Below are 20,504 nucleotides of genomic sequence, written 5' to 3' on the forward strand. Positions count from 1 at the left end.
ATTATGCTGTTACTGACTGCTGACAATTATATAGGCAGTGTTGTAGAAGTTCATACTTCACAAGAGCTAGATGGACGTTGGAATAGGCCTATTTTGTAAGAGGTAGTGTGGATCATAAAAGGGCCTCCCCTGGGCATTTTTTTTAAATTCTGGCTGTTAAATAGCCTACACAATTTTAGCACAGTTTGGGAGGGACAGATACAGAGCAGGGCCCGTCTTGGTAGCTTCTTTCTGACTCCCTTGACGTGAACACTGGCTACCGGCAACTGCATAATTATGTTATCACTTCACTGACACTATGGAGACATATTTCACGTCAACAATAGAGTTGAAAACTAGCTTTCGGTTAACGGAGATGTAGATCATCTGCCTAATTAATTTCTTTGCGCAACAGGCCACATTCTGCGTTCATTTCAGCGAGATGAGTGAAATAAATGTTTTTTTAAGCTGCCATCGCCATAGGCTACTATTTGCTACGATATTCACCTGATAGAAATAGAACACGTTGATATTTCCTTTTTTCGTGCAGTGGATTAGGCACATCAAATCACTCGTTTGATCGGGAAAACTTTTAGTTTATTTTTCTTTCATCCGATAATAGCCTGCTGCAAATTAACAGACAGAAGCACGGCAGGGCATGCCCCAAATGAAAATTAATGAATGGAACCTCGCTTCTCGCGTCAGTCAGGGAAAACACTGTTCACCAAGTCACAATGATCAGCTATCCAGCAGCAGTGTGTGTTGTTTAGCCTAGGCTGAGTGTAATCTTAGGTAATGTCATGTCATGTATGAGAACTATTATTGCCTGGCTGGCAATACTACATTAAAATAGCGGCGGCCATATCTCCAGGCATTTTGGTGTTAAAGTTAACGTTAGTTTGCTTTGCATGTGAACATGATGTGACTTGCGATGTAGGCCTACGACACGAAGCAGTAGCCTAACATTCCCTTGAACTAAAATTAGTATTACAAATAATTTAGATATTAAAATCATATAGCAAATTATAGCCTAATGACATACTACAATTATAGCCTTATGATATATTACAAAAAAAAAGTTGAGTCCTCGACGAGTCATCGCGAGTGCGAATGCACGAGTCCGAGTCCAAGTTCGAGTCATTCAGTGCTCAAGTCCAAGTCAAGTCACGAGTCTCTAAATTTAGCTAATGACTCGGACTCGAGTTCCGAGTCTCGCACTCGAGTACTACAACACTGACACACACACACACACAAACATATACACACACATTTACATACTTGCACATACACACGCACACACACACACGCACAACTACACACACATACATACATACATACACACACATGCACACATAAAGTTATTACACATAACTTTATAGACTTTAATGTCTGGATTTCTTCATATGTGTGGACTTCCTGAGTTAATATTGTCTGGTGAAAATTTCATTTGAATAGAATGAATTTCATGGAAATATTCATCCTGAAAAAACGTGTTCAATACTTTTATGGGAAAGAGTAATTTGTTGACCTAAGATGTTGCCTTATTTACAAGATACCGTATCTCTAAGTAGAAATACAGGTGTTGAAGTCTTGAAATTATCACAACTCCATAAACTAGATGGAGTTATCAAAATATGACCGCCGCTCAGTCCTGTACATCCGTTCCGCGAAAATAAATCACACTTCAATTTGTCTCCATATTTTACTCCATCCCCCACTCTTGAAACTTTTGTGTATGCTTGTTTGGCATGCCTGAGTGTGTGTGCGGCTGCACAGAAAGTAGCCTACTGGTGCTGAAAAGGTGAATAGATTGTACAATAGCCAAAGAAGATGTAGCATTGTTATAAAACCTTTAAAATCTCTAAACAAATCACAAGTAGGGCAGTTCATCACAGTTCATCCATTGCAACTGGATTGATGAAAGGTCACTTACACCTGTAGGCTACATTGTATTTGGGAAAAGCAAAAGGTATCAGCATAATGTTATTTATTTATTATTTTTTTTATGTATTTATAAACAAAAACACCTCTGTCAGTTCCATGCCGTTTTCAACAGCTATCAAAAACAAAGGTCATTTTTGGATGGATGGATTTTTTGTGAATGTTTCTTCTTCTACATAAGATTTTAGTCATCTTTAGTTCATGTAATACTTTATTGTCAATGCACAAATTAAGTAACAGTAGTCTGAAACGTTATTGTTAAAGCACAAATTAAGTAACAGTAGTCAAACGAAATGCTGTTTTACATCTAACCAGTGGTGCAAATAACTGACATGTCCAAATGGGCCTTGATGAAATGCGTCGCTAGACTGTTCATACACATTTTAACGGGCCAAAGTTGAAGAGCTTTTGTCCGTTATTGTTCGTGCAAATATAGGCTGATTCATGTTCCCTTGCATTGTGTAACTGAGGTCCATGGCTAGTCTGGCTTTCATGAGACCAAGCTCAATCTTTTAAGAAATCAAAAAAATAAATAGCGGGCAGATCAGGCTGGGTTCACCCAGCCTAGTCCATAGGCACCCGATATTGTTTAATTTTCCGATTGAGATATACACGCTCTGGCTATTCTAAATGCAAAAATGCATCAGGGAGTTATGACAAAACTGTAACTAACAAACTAGATCCTAATAGAAAGCTGTTAGCTTCCCTAAGCTACAGGTAGGATTATAAGGTAGGCCTATTTACAACATAAATTGTCAATAGGCTATGCTGGCGACACAAATAAAATCTCCTTTGGAAACCAATGGCTTACGCCTTACAGTATCAAGCGGACTTAAACTGCCATATCGTGGCGAAAAGTTGTAATAACATTCACGCAGCTCCATGAGTCAAGGAAAGCGTGAATGAAGTAGCCACTTCTAAATGGGACCCACTACACAGTAGCTTAAGGTGTGTTGCTAAAGCAGCCATAATGAAATGAAGTGTCATTGTTTGGATACTTCACACACACGTGCTTTTTAACCTGTGTAACGTGTAACGTGTAAACCTGTGCCCCATACAAACATCAGCAGGGAAAGTTCCCATCCTATCAGAGAATAATGTCTGACGAGGTGTGTTTGGTGACGCACCATACCAGTCTCACAAACCACAAAAATTAACTATGATTCACAAACACCTAGCCTGGGTGCCAGCCGAACTTAGGCTAACAAACACCTACACTTCAGACCAATTCAAGACAATCAAAACATTTCACAACATGTGATATGTGCAGTTTATGAGAACTTTGCTGCTCAAAAGTCATTTTTGTTGGGCCACTAAACTAGACATACACCCATAAATGGTTTCACCATTGACAAGACAGTGAATAAAAGGCACCAGAACTCAATTTGTGTCTTCCTTACCAACAGAGCACTGGTACTTGAACCGGTTCTGTTACGAATACTTTGAATTTTGTAGGCCTTTTCCACGGACAGAGAACTGGCAACGTTCTGGTTCACGCTCCAGATGTTGAACCGTACTCGGAGAACTTTAACCAAAAATAAATCTGGAACCTAAAACACCTTTTTCTCCCTGGGATTGGAGTGGAAACAGTTCACCATCTGGAGTGAGAACCTAAATAAGATTGGAGCCGGTTCTCCGTTAGTGGAATAAGCCCATATATATATTGGCTTCAACTCGTGTATGTTTTTTCATCAAAAAGTTGATTTATGTCAGTGATTCCATTCAAAAAGTAAAACCTGTATATTATATTCATTCATTACACACAGACTGGTATATTTCAAATGTTTATTTCTTTAAATTTTGATGATTATAACTAGCAACTAATGAAAATCCCAAATTCAGTATCTCAGAAAAAGAGAATATTACTTAAGACCAATACAAAAAAAGTTTTTTTTAGAAATGTTGGCCACCTGAAAAGTATGAGTATACAGCACTCTAGTGGCGGACCGTCAGGGCCTTCTCTGAAGGCCTAACTATTTTCAAACGAATGAAAAGTGTCTTTAATAACATTGTACTTTAGCATGTATTATTCGCTGCTTCTTCTTCTTCTTCCCGATCGTTCTTGACTAGGCTACTACCATATCCTACCGCTGTCCACTATATTTGATTGACAGATTGTGTGAACAAATAGTGAGGGCGTGCGATACATTTTTATCCAATCGCATGTCTTCCCTTGTTAAGGCCCGCATCAGGCTTTCACAAGGAATCACTGCGTTTTCGGTACCCAAGCAACCATTAGAAATCATATGTTTGGATTCGGGTTGATTGATGGCTACATCTGACTGATTAGCCAATCAAATCGACCTGTTAATGGCGAGGTAGGCAGGTCTGACTGCAGTTGGGCCTGCAATGTTCGAAAAGAATACCCGGAACCGTTCATCACGAATTTTGACGCCATCTATTTGACTTGAGGAACTTCGTGAGCATCTTCTGTCAGTCAGACTGATATTCACTGGAAAAGTACATGTCACACTGACATGGCTTTGGTTATAGCTATGGACAGTATATTGACCGTTTTTGTTTAAAAAATATATATTCATAAGCCTTCATTAAGCAAAATTATAAAGTTACAGTGTCAACTGGACTACTACATGTTAGTAATTACATGAAGTAATTAGTTACTTTACTAATTACTTTACTTAGTTACTTTTCAAAAACACACTAGCTATACACAACCTGAATACGCTTTTTTAAAACTTGGTTTATTAGTTTCAATCTTAACTTTTTGGTGTGTATACTCCTTCATTCGAATAGATGTAAATAAAATACAGCAATAAAATAATTAAAACCATCTATTAACATTTACATCTTTTAACAGTTGCAGTGCAGAGAGTAGCCCTAATGCATTTACCAAAGCAGAAAATGCTGTTGCATGTCACATTTAGGCTGTTCTAATGTCAAAGAAGAGTATGTGTTTGAACTGTGTGTGTGCAGTGCCGCTGCTGGCTATTTTGGTGCCCAAAGCACAAATAAAATGATATTGTAATATATATTATTTAAATGATAATAATGACAGTAATTTTAGTTGAAAATATTTCTTAAGAAATACTACTAATTTGATGCAGTTTAACTCATTTAGAAATGGTAGAATTGCGTCTACACAACTCTCATAATGATCAGCTCCATTCAAATATAAGCCATTGGCTAGTCCACAAACTCCACATTTAGCACAATAGCTCCTTTTATAACGGGCCAGTAGGCTACAGGGAACCGGCGACATCCTCTTGAGTCCATTTTCACCTGTTGCTGCCTGCATGTCGGGATCTGGGGGTGTCTCAATGAGTTTCACATTCCTGTGCCGGCTTGCTAGGTGCTTGCTCAGATTTGAGGTGTAATTTTTCGCTGTAGACAACATTTTTCCCACGCAGAGTGTACAGCGTTAATGATTTTTTTTCGTAATGTCTGAACTGCAATGAATTAAATGCTCCATGTTCGCGCTCTCTCTCGCACTCCATGTCTTGCACACGTGTGTCTGTTGTTTACATCTATGTCGCACAGCTACGTCATTGTCACGAGTTAGTCTCACAAAGCAAAATCCATACAGCAAAATTCCAAATTCTTTTACTGTCTATGGCAAAATCACGGTTTAGTAACACAGTAACGCAGGCTTGCAGGAAAGTAAAGTAATGTAACAATTTGATAGCGACACGCACAGTTGTCCAATCAAAAGGTTTATTAGCTGAGAACGAGAGCACAAAGACCAAGACCAAGACACACCAAGATACCATTACATACACAAGCAGGGTAGTCACATACAATACACCGGGTAAAACACATGAGGTAAAACCTAAAGAAAGACTACACAAGCTAACACATACATGACAAGGAAAACGCAATTACACTAACTAAAACCGACATTACACAAACCAGCATTCACACACATTGCATTCTGGGAGGCTAGCACTCAGTCCAAAAGACACCGACGTTACAGTAATCTCATTACTGTTTTTGCAATTGTAATCCCTTACTTTACTCGTTATTTGAAAAAAGTAATGGGATTACAGTAACGCGTTACCTCTAACGCGTTACTGCCCATCGCTGTTGGTTACTACTAGATTGTATGCTAGCTTGAAGTTGTGTGTGAGTTGATGTGGCTTTGGTGAAGCTGTCTGGATCGGCATCTATGTGAAAATTGTCATTTGCCTTGGTTTCCTGCCCTGCTAATTAGTCTGACTATTTATATATCTGTGTTTTGTGGACATTATTGGTGAAATCAATGGCGTGGCCATCAGACATTATGAAATAGGCAACAAGTAGAAGCAGCATAGGGCAATACATTTTCTGACTTTTATGTTTAATATAATGGTGGTGTGCTGATAAATTTTCTTAGCATTTTCTGTTGAGACATTTGGCAAACACTGTAGGATGGGCTACTGTAGTTCCACATTAGCTTTTGAGTAATCAGAGCAACAGCACAACCTAAAACAGTTGCACTGTAACATTAACGTTAAAGCTACAGCTAAGTAGGAGAGCCCTACAAACAGTCTGAAGCAAGTTTGCTGATGTCAGATTAAACTATTAAATGAACACATCATTGTAGACCTGTGGCAGTGCCATATGTGCGTACAAGTCATGACTCATTAACATAAGTTAGGCAACCGATAGCCTAAATATTTCAAAATAGTATGCACAAACCCATACTTGAGCGCACTTGGCGTCCACTTTCAATATGACATGGACTAAATTGCACGTCTTCACCGGACAGTAGCAGGCAGCAGATTGTAATGAATATGGGTGATAAATAAGTAGCCTAGCCTAGCAGCCTATTGACTTTGCTGCTGATAAGGATGATGGCCGGGTGCTATTCACCTAATAAAGATCTAAGCAATGCGGAATTCAGCTCGGAACATTAATAGTTTGTCTAACGAAGATTCTAGAGTGATACACAGATTTGCGTGAGAAAGAGAAAAAAATTTCCCCCACTGTGAAATGCTGGGAAAATGCACATTTTAACGCTGAAATGCAAAAAAAAAAATCTTCGGGGGGTATCCCGCCTAAACACCCCCGTATTATTGTTTTTTGTCAAAAAAGTGTCATCTTTGAAGGCCTAACTACTGAACGCACGGTCCGCCACTGAGCACTCAATACTTAGTTGGGGCTCCTTTTGCCTGAATTACTGCAGCAATGCGGCGTGGCATTGAGTCGATCAGTCTGTGGCACTGTTCAGGTGTTATGAGAGCCCAGGTTGCTCTGATAGTGGCCTTCAGCTCTTCTGCATTGTTGGGTCTGGCATATCGCATCTTCCTCTTCATGCATCCAGATTTTCTATGGGGTTAAGGTCAGGCGAGTTTCTGGCCAATTAAGAACAGGGATACCATGGTCCTTAAACCAGGTACTGGTACTGTGTGCAGATGCCAAGTCCTGTTGGAAAATGAAATCTGCATCGCCATAAAGTTGGTCAGCAGCATGAAGGATAAAGTGATCTAAAACTTCCTGGTAGAGGGCTGCGTTGACCCTGGACCTCAGAAAACACAGTGGACCAACACCAGCAGATGACATAACACCCCAAACCATCACTGATTGTGGAAACTTTACACTGGACTTCAAGCAACTTGGATGCTGTGCCTCTCCTCTCTTCCTCCAGACTCTGGGACCTTGATTTTCAAAGGAAATGCAAAATTTACTTTCATCAGAGAACATAATTAGAAAAAGTTAGCTAAATTGCTAGAATGAGCAACAAAAAACAAGCATCTTTAGCAGGTAACTGGCCAGAGTGTTTGAGTTGCGAGAGCCGCTGCAGAGATTTCTTACAGAAAAAAAGTCACACATTTTAGTGATGAGGACTGAGTGTCAAAACTCGCTTACCGGTGTGACATATTCGGGTTGCTTAATGACCTCAACCTGTCACTCCAGGGGAGAATGACGACTGTCTTTAAACTGGCAGATAAAGTCGCTGCATTTAAAGCCAAGCTTGATTTGTGGGGACGACGAGTGGACCGGGGTGTATTTGATATGTTCCAAACAGTAGTGGGGGTTTTGGGAGAGACTGAGGCAGGGCCCTTTCTCTCGCAGCTGGTGCGCGCGATCACCTTGTTGCGCTTTCAAATGAGTTTGAGCGTTACTTCCCATCCTCCAAAGATCCACGGCAAACCAATGAGTGGGTCCGCAACCCATTTGTCAATATCCCGAATAGTCCTAACTTGTCAGCGCAGGAGGAAGAGCCGTTGATCGAAATTGCAAATGACGGTGGTCTTAAAGGGACACCAGGCAACGTTTTCGTGTTAATTACTCATCTTCGTAAATCGGTATATGGTTAAATGACTCATTACAGGGCGAATGAAGACTCTCTCGCCCGCCCCTACTGCCTGTAGGAAGAATATCCCGCTTGCAAGTTTAGTGTATCCTACCCGCCGACCGAAGCAGGATCAATTACATCCTGCATCCACAGCACAGAGGCAGGCTAACTAAACGCTAGCGATTGTTGCAAACGTGTGTATAATGGCAGAGCCGGCGAAAAAGCAGCAAAAACCCTTGACGGAAGATGCAAAGAAAAAGTAAAGAGCTTCAGACCGAGCGAAGGGGGAGTTTCGTAGAGAAAAAGCATCAGGCTTGCCTGGTGCCCCTTTAAGAGTGTGTATAAGGAAACCTCTCTGGCGGGTTTTTGGATCAAAACCAAAGCAGAATATCCCGAGATAGCCGTAAAAGCGCTGAAAACGTTGCTACCATTTCCCACCACGTATCTATGCGAGGCAGGGTTTTCGGGCAATGACTGCAACTAAGACCAAATTGCGCAATCGACTGGACATTTCAAACACACTGAGGGTGTCACTGTCTTCCATCACCCCCATATGGAACCTTCTTGTTGCAGGGAAACAAGCACAGGGCTCCCACTGATTATATTCGTAATGCACGTTTAGTTCCCATGTTTTGTTCCCATATTTTTGTTAAGCATGTTCACTTATAGATGTAGCTTCAAGTTGTTCAATATTCATAGTTCATTTTCACTTCTTCAAGTTCATGTTTTTCACATGTTTAAGAGATCGTTACCTTCACTGTTCATACATAACTGGAGCTAGTTCTTTTCAAGTAATGCATGCACAACACATATGGAACATGGAACATGGAACATGGAACCCCCCCCCCCGCCGGTCCATGAAAAAAAATTAAAAATAGGAAACAAACCGGTCCATGGTACATAAAAGGTTGGGGACCCCTGGTCTAAAGTACTCATGTTGTCATTCTATATTGATCTACTTTTGCACACAGCATGACAAGACCTAATGCTATAGGACTCAAGTCAAGACCTAGAGGGCTGAAATGTGGTCAATTCAAAGATGTTTGTTATCCGGTAGAAAAGGAAAAGAATAATCTAGCCTTTGTAACTTTGTGTCAGTACATCACACAGTTAATTGTTTTCCAACAGTGCCTCAGCTTTCCAAAAGAGAGCAGGCATTTGATTATTGGCTAAAGTATGTAGGAGCAATGCCCTCTTATGTCAAAATGGGGCAAAAGTATAATTTATAATTGCTCATATTTACAAAAGAAAAGATTTGACACATGGCACTAACAATTCAATGATGGGCCTTTTCACCACCAATGAGCATCCACTTACCTGGACCTTTTAGGGGTTTTTTTGAATACAGATGATTAATACATCCATGGCCAGGATATAATTATATAATATGACATTATTTTAAAAGTGACCTATAACATTAGGCTATGCAATAGCCTACACTTTCATTTGTTTAGTGCTAATACAATGATTAAGCCTATTTGGAGAGAGAGATGTTTAGAATGTGACAATATGTCAGTCATCGTGTGAACGAAAGACTAGGCATAGGCTACTTGTTCTGAGCAAGTGTTGTCAATGTACAGGCTGTGAAACTGTTGGCTAAGTTACAGTCAGTCATGAACAACTGATGCTAATTATCTGGGAAACAGCTTTAGCAGCAGTCACGTTGTCATTGTTTGTGTCAAACAAGTTGTGGATTTGTTGTAACATTAAAAGATGACTTACTCTGTGCTGAAACCATGAACTGATGCTCGAAGCTGCAAGGTGAACGAAACTTGGAAGAAGTAACAGGTTCACGTTCAACAATTCCAGGATACGCGTTTTTCATTGGTTGTTGCGTTAAATCTTACCCAGATACAATAGAGCTATTTTTTGATTGGCTATTGTGTAGCCCCTCTCGTTATTTTTGATTGGCTGATAAGTGGCAGGCTGAACTCCAGGGGTGGCGCGCTTGATTCCTGTCGGTTCCGTAGTGAGAGCTGCGTGGTCAGAGACATTTTGGGCGCTGCGCAGCATATTAAATATATAAATATTGTTTCTGCGTGATAAATACAATGTGTGGCGGGTGAGCGTGACAAAAGACTCAAATGAGTGACTCGGGCTCAATGCGTGACACTTGAGAGCCCTGAGTCTTCCCCATGATTGTGTAGCCTACAGAAATAGATTGAGACCATTTAAGGGCCTTAAGGTGTTTTGAGGTAATTAGCTGATTAGAATGTGGCACCAGGTGTCTTCAATATTGACCCTTCTCACAATAGTCTAATCTTCTGAGATACTGAATTTGGGGTTCTCATTAGTTGTCAGTTCTAACCAAAATTAAAATAAACACTTGAAAGATCTGTGTGGAATGAATGTATATGTAACTTTCATGATATTCCAATTATATGACCCAGCACCTGTACCGTACTTTTGACTCCACTACATTTGAAATATGAGCACGAAGTACCCTTTTAACCATATTTAACTATTTAAATGCAATAAATACGAAAGACCACCTTAAAGTGACTTTTTTCCCCCAATAGTTCAGTTTGAACTTGCTGAGGTAATGACAGTGACAGATTCTTAATCGGAACATCCTCCATGTAGCCTGGGAGAACCCAGATGAACCTGTTAGCAATTGAGATTTAAGTGGCCTGCTGTTAACCAGGCTACCCTCCATGATCATTGTTAAATTAGACATCACCTGACATTCACCACAGTCTGAGTGGTAATGATGTAGGCTAAATATCTAGCTAAGAGATTGAAGGCTCAGGAAACCATTCTAAATCACATTGTTATTCTAATATTTTGAAAAACTGATTTGAGTCTCATGAGTTGTAAGTCGTAATCAAAACACAAATGTGTAAAAATAAATAAATGCCTTGAAATAGCCCTCCTGGATATTCAGGAGTCACTTTTTAAGCTCTTTCACAATATTCTAATTGAGACCTGTAGCCAATCTGCAGATAACCAAACACAAAGCGCATTGGTTGCAAGGATGAAGGATAAAAATGCAGACACTGGTAGAACACAAGGGTAGAAAAATGTACACCAAGAATGCTTAAAATTCAATAATTTATTCAAATAAAAGAGAAAGGTGAACATGCTCAGTAAAATAATTTAACCCAATGTCTCCGCCGTAAAGAGTAGAGTTCGTAACCTTTGTATCACACGTAGGCTCTCCCGCTAGATGTTGACCTTGGAGCCGAATACTTGGCAGAGTAGCCGCGGTCGTCATTCCTGGGGCACTGGCAACAGAGAAGGGCTCCTCCTAGAATCAGCAGTCCGGCGGATCCCCAACCGATAAACAGAGATGCGCCCAGCTCCCGTCTTTGCGCGTCGACGAGGACGGGGTTGTAGAAATCCCTGATGACAGAGTGGGCGGACCAAGAGACCGGGATCAAAGTGAGGACGCCGGCGACCAGAAAGAACACCCCAGCTGCGATGACCACTCTGGCCTTGCCTGCGCCATTCTCCAGACAGTTGGTGCATTTCCCTCCAGCGACGGCTAACAGAATACCCATCACGGTCACCAGGATGGAAATGACGACTAGTGCACGTGCAGCCTGTAGGTCCTGTGGGAGAGCCAGCATGGAGTCGTAGACCTTACATTGCATCTGTCCGGTGCTCTGCTGCACGCAGTTCATCCACAGGCCTTCCCAGAAGGTCTGCGCCGTGACGATGTTGTTGCCAATAAATGCAGTCACTTTCCACATAGGCAGAGCGCAAATGATGATGTTGCCAATCCAGCCAATAATCGCCAAAGTAGTGCCCAGGATCTGGAGGCCGCCGGATGCCATTTCGAATGATGTTATTGTCACCACAACGTGTGTTGCAAAGAGAAAAGCGCAAGTGATATTTGAGGCTTAGAAATCATTGTGTTTTATACTTGTCTTTCTGGGCGTGTTTTTTTAATTACTGATAGGGAGAACCTGCACTTGGCCCATGTATCAGCTGCGCTTAATTAATCAACCAATTAACAAAGCCGAAATCCTACCATGTAGCCTGGGCTAGTAGAAATGTAACCCAATGAATGTGAGCTTTGATAATTGGATGATATGTCATCACCTTATTTCGGAGGGTACACTTATAAGTAATAATTATTGTTTATGACCATATAACTAGGCTACATGTAAGACGATAACGTGGAGCAATCGGATAGGATAATTAGCCTTTAAACAGCATCACGTGTGGCCTTTCGCAGTGTCGGGCAGTGCTGTTCCTGCTGCTGCATGTGATCCCCTCCTGTTTATGGAGCTGTTTATGGCATGACAATTTATTAGCTTACCTTTTGAAACAAATGTAATGCACTGAGAATTGTGGATGACTTGCAGACAGCAGAGGCAATTCATATAATTACATCAATTGAGTGATGGGAGGCAGGTGGCAGCATAGCTTCACACACCTGCAAATCTTAGTGCGACTGAATGTGAATTTAATTGTATTGATGAACAGCTATTTTATGATTCTAGGATGAGTTTCATATGGTAGCTCAAGCCACACTAAATATTCTGTGTAAAGCTGTGAAGGCTCGAGATGATGTATTGTCAGCATGTCATCTTTTATGTTATAAAAGCTATAGGCTGACTATAAAGTTGTGTGGTTGTATCTTATCTTGTGACATATTTCCTACAGATATTTCCTCTCTATTGTACAATTAGTCAACCTGATTCTATCCTCAAACAGTAGGCCTACCACAAACATCCACCCAAAGCTGTTTCCATTTCCACTGGCACACTATGCAAGATTTTCACCTTTATGAAGCCAATTTGATGGTAAACGAACTTGTAGGCAAATCGTTCACCTAGCATAGCTATACAGCATAGACGTAGCAAGCAAGTCCCTACTGAGAAAATTCACTTCCAAGAGCGGTGCCCTGTCAAACCTCACGAGAATCGTGAAGCATTACCTTGTCAGTATATAGCTCTTTGGAGATAGTTTTTGCCTGTTGTTAATCCTACACCTCCACAACAAAAGCATTTGCATTGTAGGGGATAAGTCGTGAGAAGTTTGCTATTTACAATAGCAGAGTAACATATAAATACATCCCGAGCCTAGAGGGAGCTCTATACTCGCCAAAAATACCTGAACCTGCATAGTATAGGCCTACTGAATGCTTCTGAATGCTTCTCAAGCACACTTTGCAAAATATTGCAGTATTACAAAAGATGTGCCCTGTGTCCCACAGCATCTCTCTGTGACTTCCCATTGTGACGCGTCTTGGGAGGGAGCCAGCGTATATACACTCTTTTGATACTGTGAGGGAAATTTGGTCTCTGCATTTATCCCAATCCATGAATTAGTGAAACACACACTAATCCCGGCGCAGTGAGCTGCCTGTAACAACAGCTCGGGGTTAGGTGCCTTGCTCAAGGGCACTTCAGCCGTGCCTACTGGTCGGGGTTCGAACCGGCAACCCTCCGGTTACAAGTCCGAAGCGCTAACCAGTAGGCCACGGCTGCCATGACCATGCAGGCATTTGGGGTGAGATTCTGTTTTTACACATATTATTCATCTTTTTTTTTCATCCTCCAACCCCCTTTTAATTTCGATTGTTATATTTGTCATACATCTCATACTTCTCATTTTGTATCACACACACACACACAAACACACACACACATGTTGGGGCCCTACTGAATGCATGATTCTCTAGCTACAATGCTGCTGGTAATTTGTGGGTGAGAAGTTCTGAGGGAAATGTGTTTTAGTAGCGGCGGAATCTCCGCCCGGGCGGCTGTCTGATGGGTTAAATTATGACTCAAAGCCTCCTTTACCCCCTAGCCCCTGTCATGACTGCCTCAGCCAGGCAGTTTGGCTGCATCACCATGACAGGCATCGTCTCCCCCTTGCCAGCCCACTCCTGCTCACCATGGCCATATCAGAAGGATGAGTCTAATTACATTTCCTTATGAGGGCCTGAGTGGCCCCTGTCCTCTCCACAGGAGTCCTCTGCCCATGCCAAGGGTATTGTGAGAAAGAGAGAGAGAAAAGGCAGACGAGAGGGGGGGGGGGGGAGGTCAGTGTGCCGAAAAAATGCAACCGCAGGGGGTGAGACTAGCCTTTCCTCAGACGCCAGGCAGGAAGCTTTGATGAAGTGCCTTCCTTAAAAACACCCCCGCCTCAAAAATATTTCTGTATAAGCAACAACAACGGGGGGAAAAAACAACAAAAACAGGGCAAACAAACAAAAAAAACAAGTTTGAAGGATTAACCTTGTCAAACGCAGTTAGAGAGTCGTGCTGTTCTAATCCCCGTCTCTGTCCAATTATGGCGCAGTGGTCTTAATGTGCGGGAAACTAATGAAATTGTTGTGATGATGATGAATGGAGGATTGTGAGGAGAGACAGATGGGAATGTAATTACAAATGTTCTGGGATTCACCATAAAGGTGGGTTCAAGAAACCATGGCAACATCGTCCGTCATATGGAAGACAGCCAATAGAAATTAAATCAGTTTCTTTTTTAAATATGTGGTGTCCTGGTGTTGTTCTTCATGTGCGAGAGAGTCTCTTCCTCTGAAAATGAGAACAGGGTGTATGTAGTACATTCATGAATGTACGAGAAATTAATCTGTTTGCCTTACCAGGTCATTACCCAGTGTAATGTAGTTAAGTGTTAGTGTTAGAGAGGAGTGAAGAAGATGAGAAATTGAGAGAGAGAGAGAGAGAGAGGCTCTTGTTACCCAGTCAGGCAATATCTGCCACCTGTTTATGAAATTCACAATGAGGTGAAAGTTATCTAATGTATTTGTGAGCACTGGTGTATGTGTCATTATGATGGACACAAGTTTTAATTTGACGGATGTGCTAGGAGATAAGGAGCCTGCTTATCACCATAGTTGTGGTGAGAATGAAAGGCATTGGTTAAGGCATGAAGACAGACAAGTTCTTATTGACTTACCGGTAATGCCATGTGTTGTAGTTAAGAGTACTTTCTTGTGTGGACCAACCCTCCGCTAAAGAAAAATGCAGCTGGCTGATGAGATATGGTGAGAATGGAATGGCAGTTCCCTTTTTTTTATCGTGTATTCTGACCTACCCAGTGTTAGTGTTACAGGGGAATGTAGAAGATGGGAAATTGAGAGAGAGGAGCCCTTTCAATCTGTGTATGTATTTTGATGTCATGGCTCATAGGATGTCATGGCTCATAGGTGTGTGGGAGGGATCATGGAGAGAAAGTGATGGTAGGAAAGTTAAGTACATTTACCCCCCCCCCACCCCCACCAAACTAAAAGAAATGTAAAAAACAGAACAAAACGGGACAATTTATAATAAACAAACAAGGATACAAGGACGTTTATTGTCACATGCATATAGTTACTGGAAGTAAGAAATGCAGTGAAATTTTGTCTGGTGTCAGCCTATTTGTGCATTTATGGGGTGGGGGGGGGGTAAAAAGTGCAGTAGAAGGGGTTTAGTAGATTAAGTGGCAAGGGCTGCATAAAAAAGGTGGGGGAGGATTGGGATTGGGGCGGGGGGCACCAACAAGGAGCACCCAAGAAGAACAGGGGCAAGGAAAAACTCCCTTACCAAGGAAGAAACCTTGGGCAGATCCACAGCTCAAGGGGCTAACCAAACTGCCAGGGGTCTTGGTGTGTGTGTTGGGGGGATGACAGGGGAGATGGGATAGTGTGCTGTGTATGTGGGGAGAGGGCAGTGTGCAATATGTGTGTTGGAGAAGCTTCCTCATAAGACAATGTGCTGTGTATTGGGGGGGAGGGGGGGACGGGGGGTCAGTGTGCTGTAAGTATGTTGGGGATGTGTGTTGGAGAAGCTTCCTGATGAAATAATGTGCTGTGTATGTACAGTAGGGGAGAGGGGGGGGGAGTGTACTGCAAGTATGGTGAAGGGACTTACTATTGCAAACAGAGTACTGTATGTATGATGTATGTGAGTGATGACAGTGAAGATGTGTGTGTGGGCGGGAGGGGAGTGGAGCAGTGACTGTGTGTGTGTGTGTGTGTAGTGTGTGTGTGGGTAGGTGAGGGCAGTGTGCTGTAAGTATGTAGAGGATGTGTGTTGGAGAAGATCCTGAAGACAATGTGCTGTGTATGTAGGGAGGGGGAGGGGGGGGGGGCAGTGTGCAGCAAGTATGTAGAGGAGGCTTACTGTAGCAAGCAGTGTGCTGTATGTATGTGAGGTGATGACAGTGATGATGTAAGTGTGTGTGTTTTTTTGTGTGTGTGTGTTGGGGATGGGGGTGGGGTGGGGGGTGGGTGCAGAAAGGCTAGGCAATCAAGGACATGGGTAGATAGATGGAGGAGAAATCAAAAATAATAAATAAAAAGTTCTATGGAGATGTGCAAAAGTTGGAGAAAGTCAGATATGTGTGTGTGTGTGTGTGTGTGTTTTGACGTGTGATGAAATAAGAAAATAAATAAAAGCTCTGTAGCATAGGGAGAGGGATGTAAAAGTGCTAAAAGTCATGTAGGTGTGTGTGTGTGGGGGGGGGGGGGGGGTCATGAGTGTTGAGGAGTGAATGAGTGCAAAGTCAGTATAGTGTGAGTTCAGAGTTGGGAAATGTTTGAGAGTGCTGAGGAGTGAATGTGTGCAAAGTCAGTATAGTGTGAGTTCAGAGTTCGGATGGCCTGGGGATAAAAACTTCTCCTGAGTCTCTCAGTTCTGGCTTTGTGACTACATAGGCGTCTTCTTGATTTCAGCGGTAGGAATAATCCATTGTTAGGATGAGAAGAGTCCTTCAGATCATCTTTTGGGCTCTTAGGAGTACTCTTCTGGAATAGATATCTTGTAGAGCAGGGAGTTGAGTTCTTACAGTATAGTACGTTCAGCTGAGCGCACTACTCTCTGCAGAGTACTACAATCTCTAACTGTGGAGTTCCCATACCAGGTGATGATGCTACCAGTTAGAACACTCTCAACCGCTGAAGTGTAGAAGGCCTTCATGATGGATGTAGAAACTTTGAATTTCCTTAGCTGATGAAGGAAGTAGAGTCGTTGTCTGGACTTCTTCAGAACATATTGAGTGTTAACAGTCCATGTTAAGTCTTCAGTAATGTGGACACCAAGGTATTTAAAACTTGTGACTCTCTCTACAGGTTGCCCGCTGATCATTAGTGGGGTGTAACTGTAGTTCTGCTGCTGCCTTCTGTAATCCACTACCATTTCCTTGGTTTTATTGATATTCAGTGTCAAGCTGTTAGATTGACACCACTGTGCCACCTCATCAACCTGATCCAAGTAGAGCTGTTCATTGTTGTTACTAATCAGGCCCAAGATCACTGTGTCATCTGCAAATCAAACATAAACAAAAGGGGAAAAAAATCAGGAAATGTGGCAGGGAATTGTGGGGAGTGGGTGTTTAGGAGCCAAACATATGTGCAACTAATTCCCGGCATGCTTCTAGGCCAGCAGGAAGGTGTGCAGCAGCCACTGGAATGACCTCTTCCACCTCCTCCACTAACAGCTCCTCATCAGCCGGCAGTGGGATGTGATCCTGAAGGGCCATGTTGTGCAGAAGTGCCGTCACCAAAACTACACTGCACGCCTTTGCAGGATGGAGCTTCAGGCCACCAGCAGATTTGCTCACACACCTAAAGCGCCATTTCCACATGCCCAGGGCCCTCTCCACAACAACGCCTACAGTAACACTGTGTGTGAGTGTGTGTGTGTGTCTGTGTGTGTATGTTGGTACAGCTGGCGCAGATCCTTCAACCATTTGAGCATTAAAACATTTTGTGCTATGTGAACTGTAATTTTGTGGCTGGGATACAACACACAACTTCTTAACTACAATGGATGAAAAGTAATGGTAAAAAAAACATTGTATCTGTTCATTTAAAATATCATGAAATACTTGTGTGTGGTACAACAGATAGATACAAGAACAGATGAAAATGTGAGGGAGACAAAGGAAAAACAGCAATATTAAATCTATGTCCAGTATTTAATCCTCATTCTCGAAAATGATTTTTTGACATTGACATTTTTTTTCAGTTTTCAAAGACTGATATAAAAAAGTACTACAATATCTATATAACTGGGCTAGGTCATGAAAATGTGAAGGAGTCAGTACAACCGATAGGCCTGTGCCACCATTTCATCAACACTCAGCAATATTTCATCATTAAATCATTACCATCATTAAATTAACTCTATGCAGAATTAGACTACGAAAATGTGGAGCAGACAATAGTAGGCTGTCATTAGTTAATCAACATGCACAAAAAAAACTATTTAAAAAATATAGGCTATGTTTTTGCTTTAACTTTATGCACATAACTGTGATTGGTCAACTCGCTCTGTGTGTTGAGCCGGCTGCTTCAAGCAACCTGTGGGTAGTAGCATCATACTAGTTCGCTAACATAAGCTTTGCAAATGAACTCAGACATATTTTGGTTACAATTACGGGGTTATCCGATTGTAAACTGTCTATCTGCCAGTAACGTTTTGAAATGAACACTTCGTATCGCCAACGAGCAGCAGTAGGAGTTCGTTCTAACAACCTTTGCGGTGGTGAGCGACGCAGATAGCCAGGCGGGCCATCCTATATCATTGAAATGTATAGTCTGGAATCGAACCATTCACCTTGCTTAATCCAAGGGGCGGGCAGAGAATTGTCTTTCAAACTGCCTAGGCATGCAATAGGCCAGCGCTACGACCATATCCGTATCCGGTCGGCAAAACGGCAAATACATCCTTCTTCGAAAGGAATGACTTAAGTGCATTGTGTTGCTCAACTTTCAAAGAAAAGCACAACGCCACCGCCGATTCAAACAACCGCTCTTCGTTCACCATAGCCACCTTCCTTGTTGTTCACAGTCGCAGGACTGTCTTTATCCTGTTAAGCCCGCCTTAAGACTCTCTAACAAAATAACATCCAGGGTGTTAGCCAATAGAAATCCCTATGGTTTGATACTAGACGTACAGGCTGAGCAAATTAATTTGCCGCTGCTAGGGTGCGTCTAGATTTCTAGGCTACGACGCAGACATAAAAGACACAAAACTTTGAAAGGTTTACGCCGACGTAAAGGCAACTGCATTGTGTCGACGCAGAAGCATAAATTCACCAGCACATCAGTGAGGGTGTTTACGTCGTATGCATCCACGCACAAATGTATGGGCGTACAAATAGCAGTCGCTTTCAAAATAAAAACAACGATATTGATTTGCATGCATTATCTCTATGCTAGGCTCTTGACTATTTTCACGGACCTTACGCGGGCCGGTCAGGGAAAGCCCATGGGCCGGATGTGGCCCGCAGGCCGTATGTTGCCCATATATGCTCTAAACCACCTTCTGCAAACCAACTGTATACTACTGTCTACACTGCACTATTATATTTCTTGAGCTGTCTATGCACCACCTGTCTATACTTTATATATCACATTGCACTTTTCTGCCTTTTTGGCACCTTTCTGGTTAGATGCAAACTGCATTTGGTTGTCTTTGTACTTGTGCTCTGCACAATGACAATAAAGTTTAATCTAATCTAACCATTCCAATTTTCATAGAACATAATATACATTTATCCTAAGCCATTCATAATGTCCCTGCGCATTTTCAGACAAATAACACACAAAAGCAGTAGGGACAACGCGACTCGAACCCATCACAAATTCCAGTGAATATCAGTAACCATGTTCAGTCAAGAGCCGATCTCATCGAGCTACAACGGCTTGTAAATGCAATCAAGCAAAGTGGTATTCATTATCAGTGTTAGTTTATTTGCCTTATTCATTGAAACAGTGCGTGACCTCTGTTCAATTTGCGTAGCTTATAGACAACTATAGTATCGTGTTGGAAGAGTGCATATGAAAAAAAAAAAAATATCACTGGACCACAGAACTAGGCTACTGTGGGCCTATAAGGTTGGCTAGTAAGCATATGGTCTAATCATTAGTTAAAACTAGGACTACAGGTTCTAATCGATCATAGGAATATTTAATGATTGAGCCTATCCAAGATTAGCCTGACGAGCCAGACCCACATTAAAATGTAGGGTCTGGGCACTCACCGTTCGCAGTGCTCAGTCCGAGGGGCGGGATAATCAGTTTTCTTTCAAATTCCCTCTGCACGCAATAGGACAGTGGCAGCGCTATGAGTCCCATGCGTTTCCCACCAGCGGAGCTAGTTGGCTAGTTCAAACGTTTGCCAACTTAATAAAAGCTTAACTCGTGTCACACTGTTCGCCAACAGCAACATCCATCTTATTTGTTTTCAAGTAGCAGGGAATTCAAGCCAAACCGTTGCAACTCTGCCATCAATCATTATGTTAAGCCCACCTAACGACTCTATACACGATTTCATTGGCCTGATTGAGTTTCGATTTCTGGAGCTCACAAGCCAACGGAGAGTTGCTAGACTAGCCCTGGCAGCCGCTAGGGGCGCGTCTAAATTTCTAGGATAATTCA

The 20,504-nt window shown here is 42.0% G+C and overlaps 1 protein-coding gene and 1 long non-coding RNA gene across 2 annotated transcripts in view; one reads left to right on the forward strand and one right to left on the reverse strand.

Moving 5' to 3' along the window:
• Positions 1-17,834, forward strand: part of LOC121698033 — a 26,687-nt gene extending 8,853 nt beyond the window's left edge. The window contains exon 2 of the long non-coding RNA XR_006026678.1: positions 17,498-17,834. This is a non-coding gene — a long non-coding RNA (uncharacterized LOC121698033). The remainder of the gene's footprint in view (positions 1-17,497) is intronic.
• Positions 11,193-12,001, reverse strand: LOC121698020 (claudin-like protein ZF-A89). Its single transcript, XM_042079729.1, has one exon. The coding sequence runs from the start codon at positions 11,929-11,931 to the stop codon at positions 11,299-11,301; it is 633 nt and encodes a 210-aa protein (XP_041935663.1). The 5' UTR covers positions 11,932-12,001; the 3' UTR covers positions 11,193-11,298.
• Positions 17,835-20,504: the final 2,670 nt, after the last annotated feature.

The sequence above is a fragment of the Alosa sapidissima genome, chromosome 2 (genome assembly GCF_018492685.1).
Source record: "Alosa sapidissima isolate fAloSap1 chromosome 2, fAloSap1.pri, whole genome shotgun sequence".
In the NCBI taxonomy this organism is placed as follows: domain Eukaryota; kingdom Metazoa; phylum Chordata; class Actinopteri; order Clupeiformes; family Clupeidae; genus Alosa; species Alosa sapidissima.

Bases quoted from the DNA above. Each gene is read 5' to 3' on its own strand.
- LOC121698020 (XM_042079729.1), bottom strand. From the start codon at position 11,931: ATGGCATCCGGCGGCCTCCAGATCCTGGGCACTACTTTGGCGATTATT.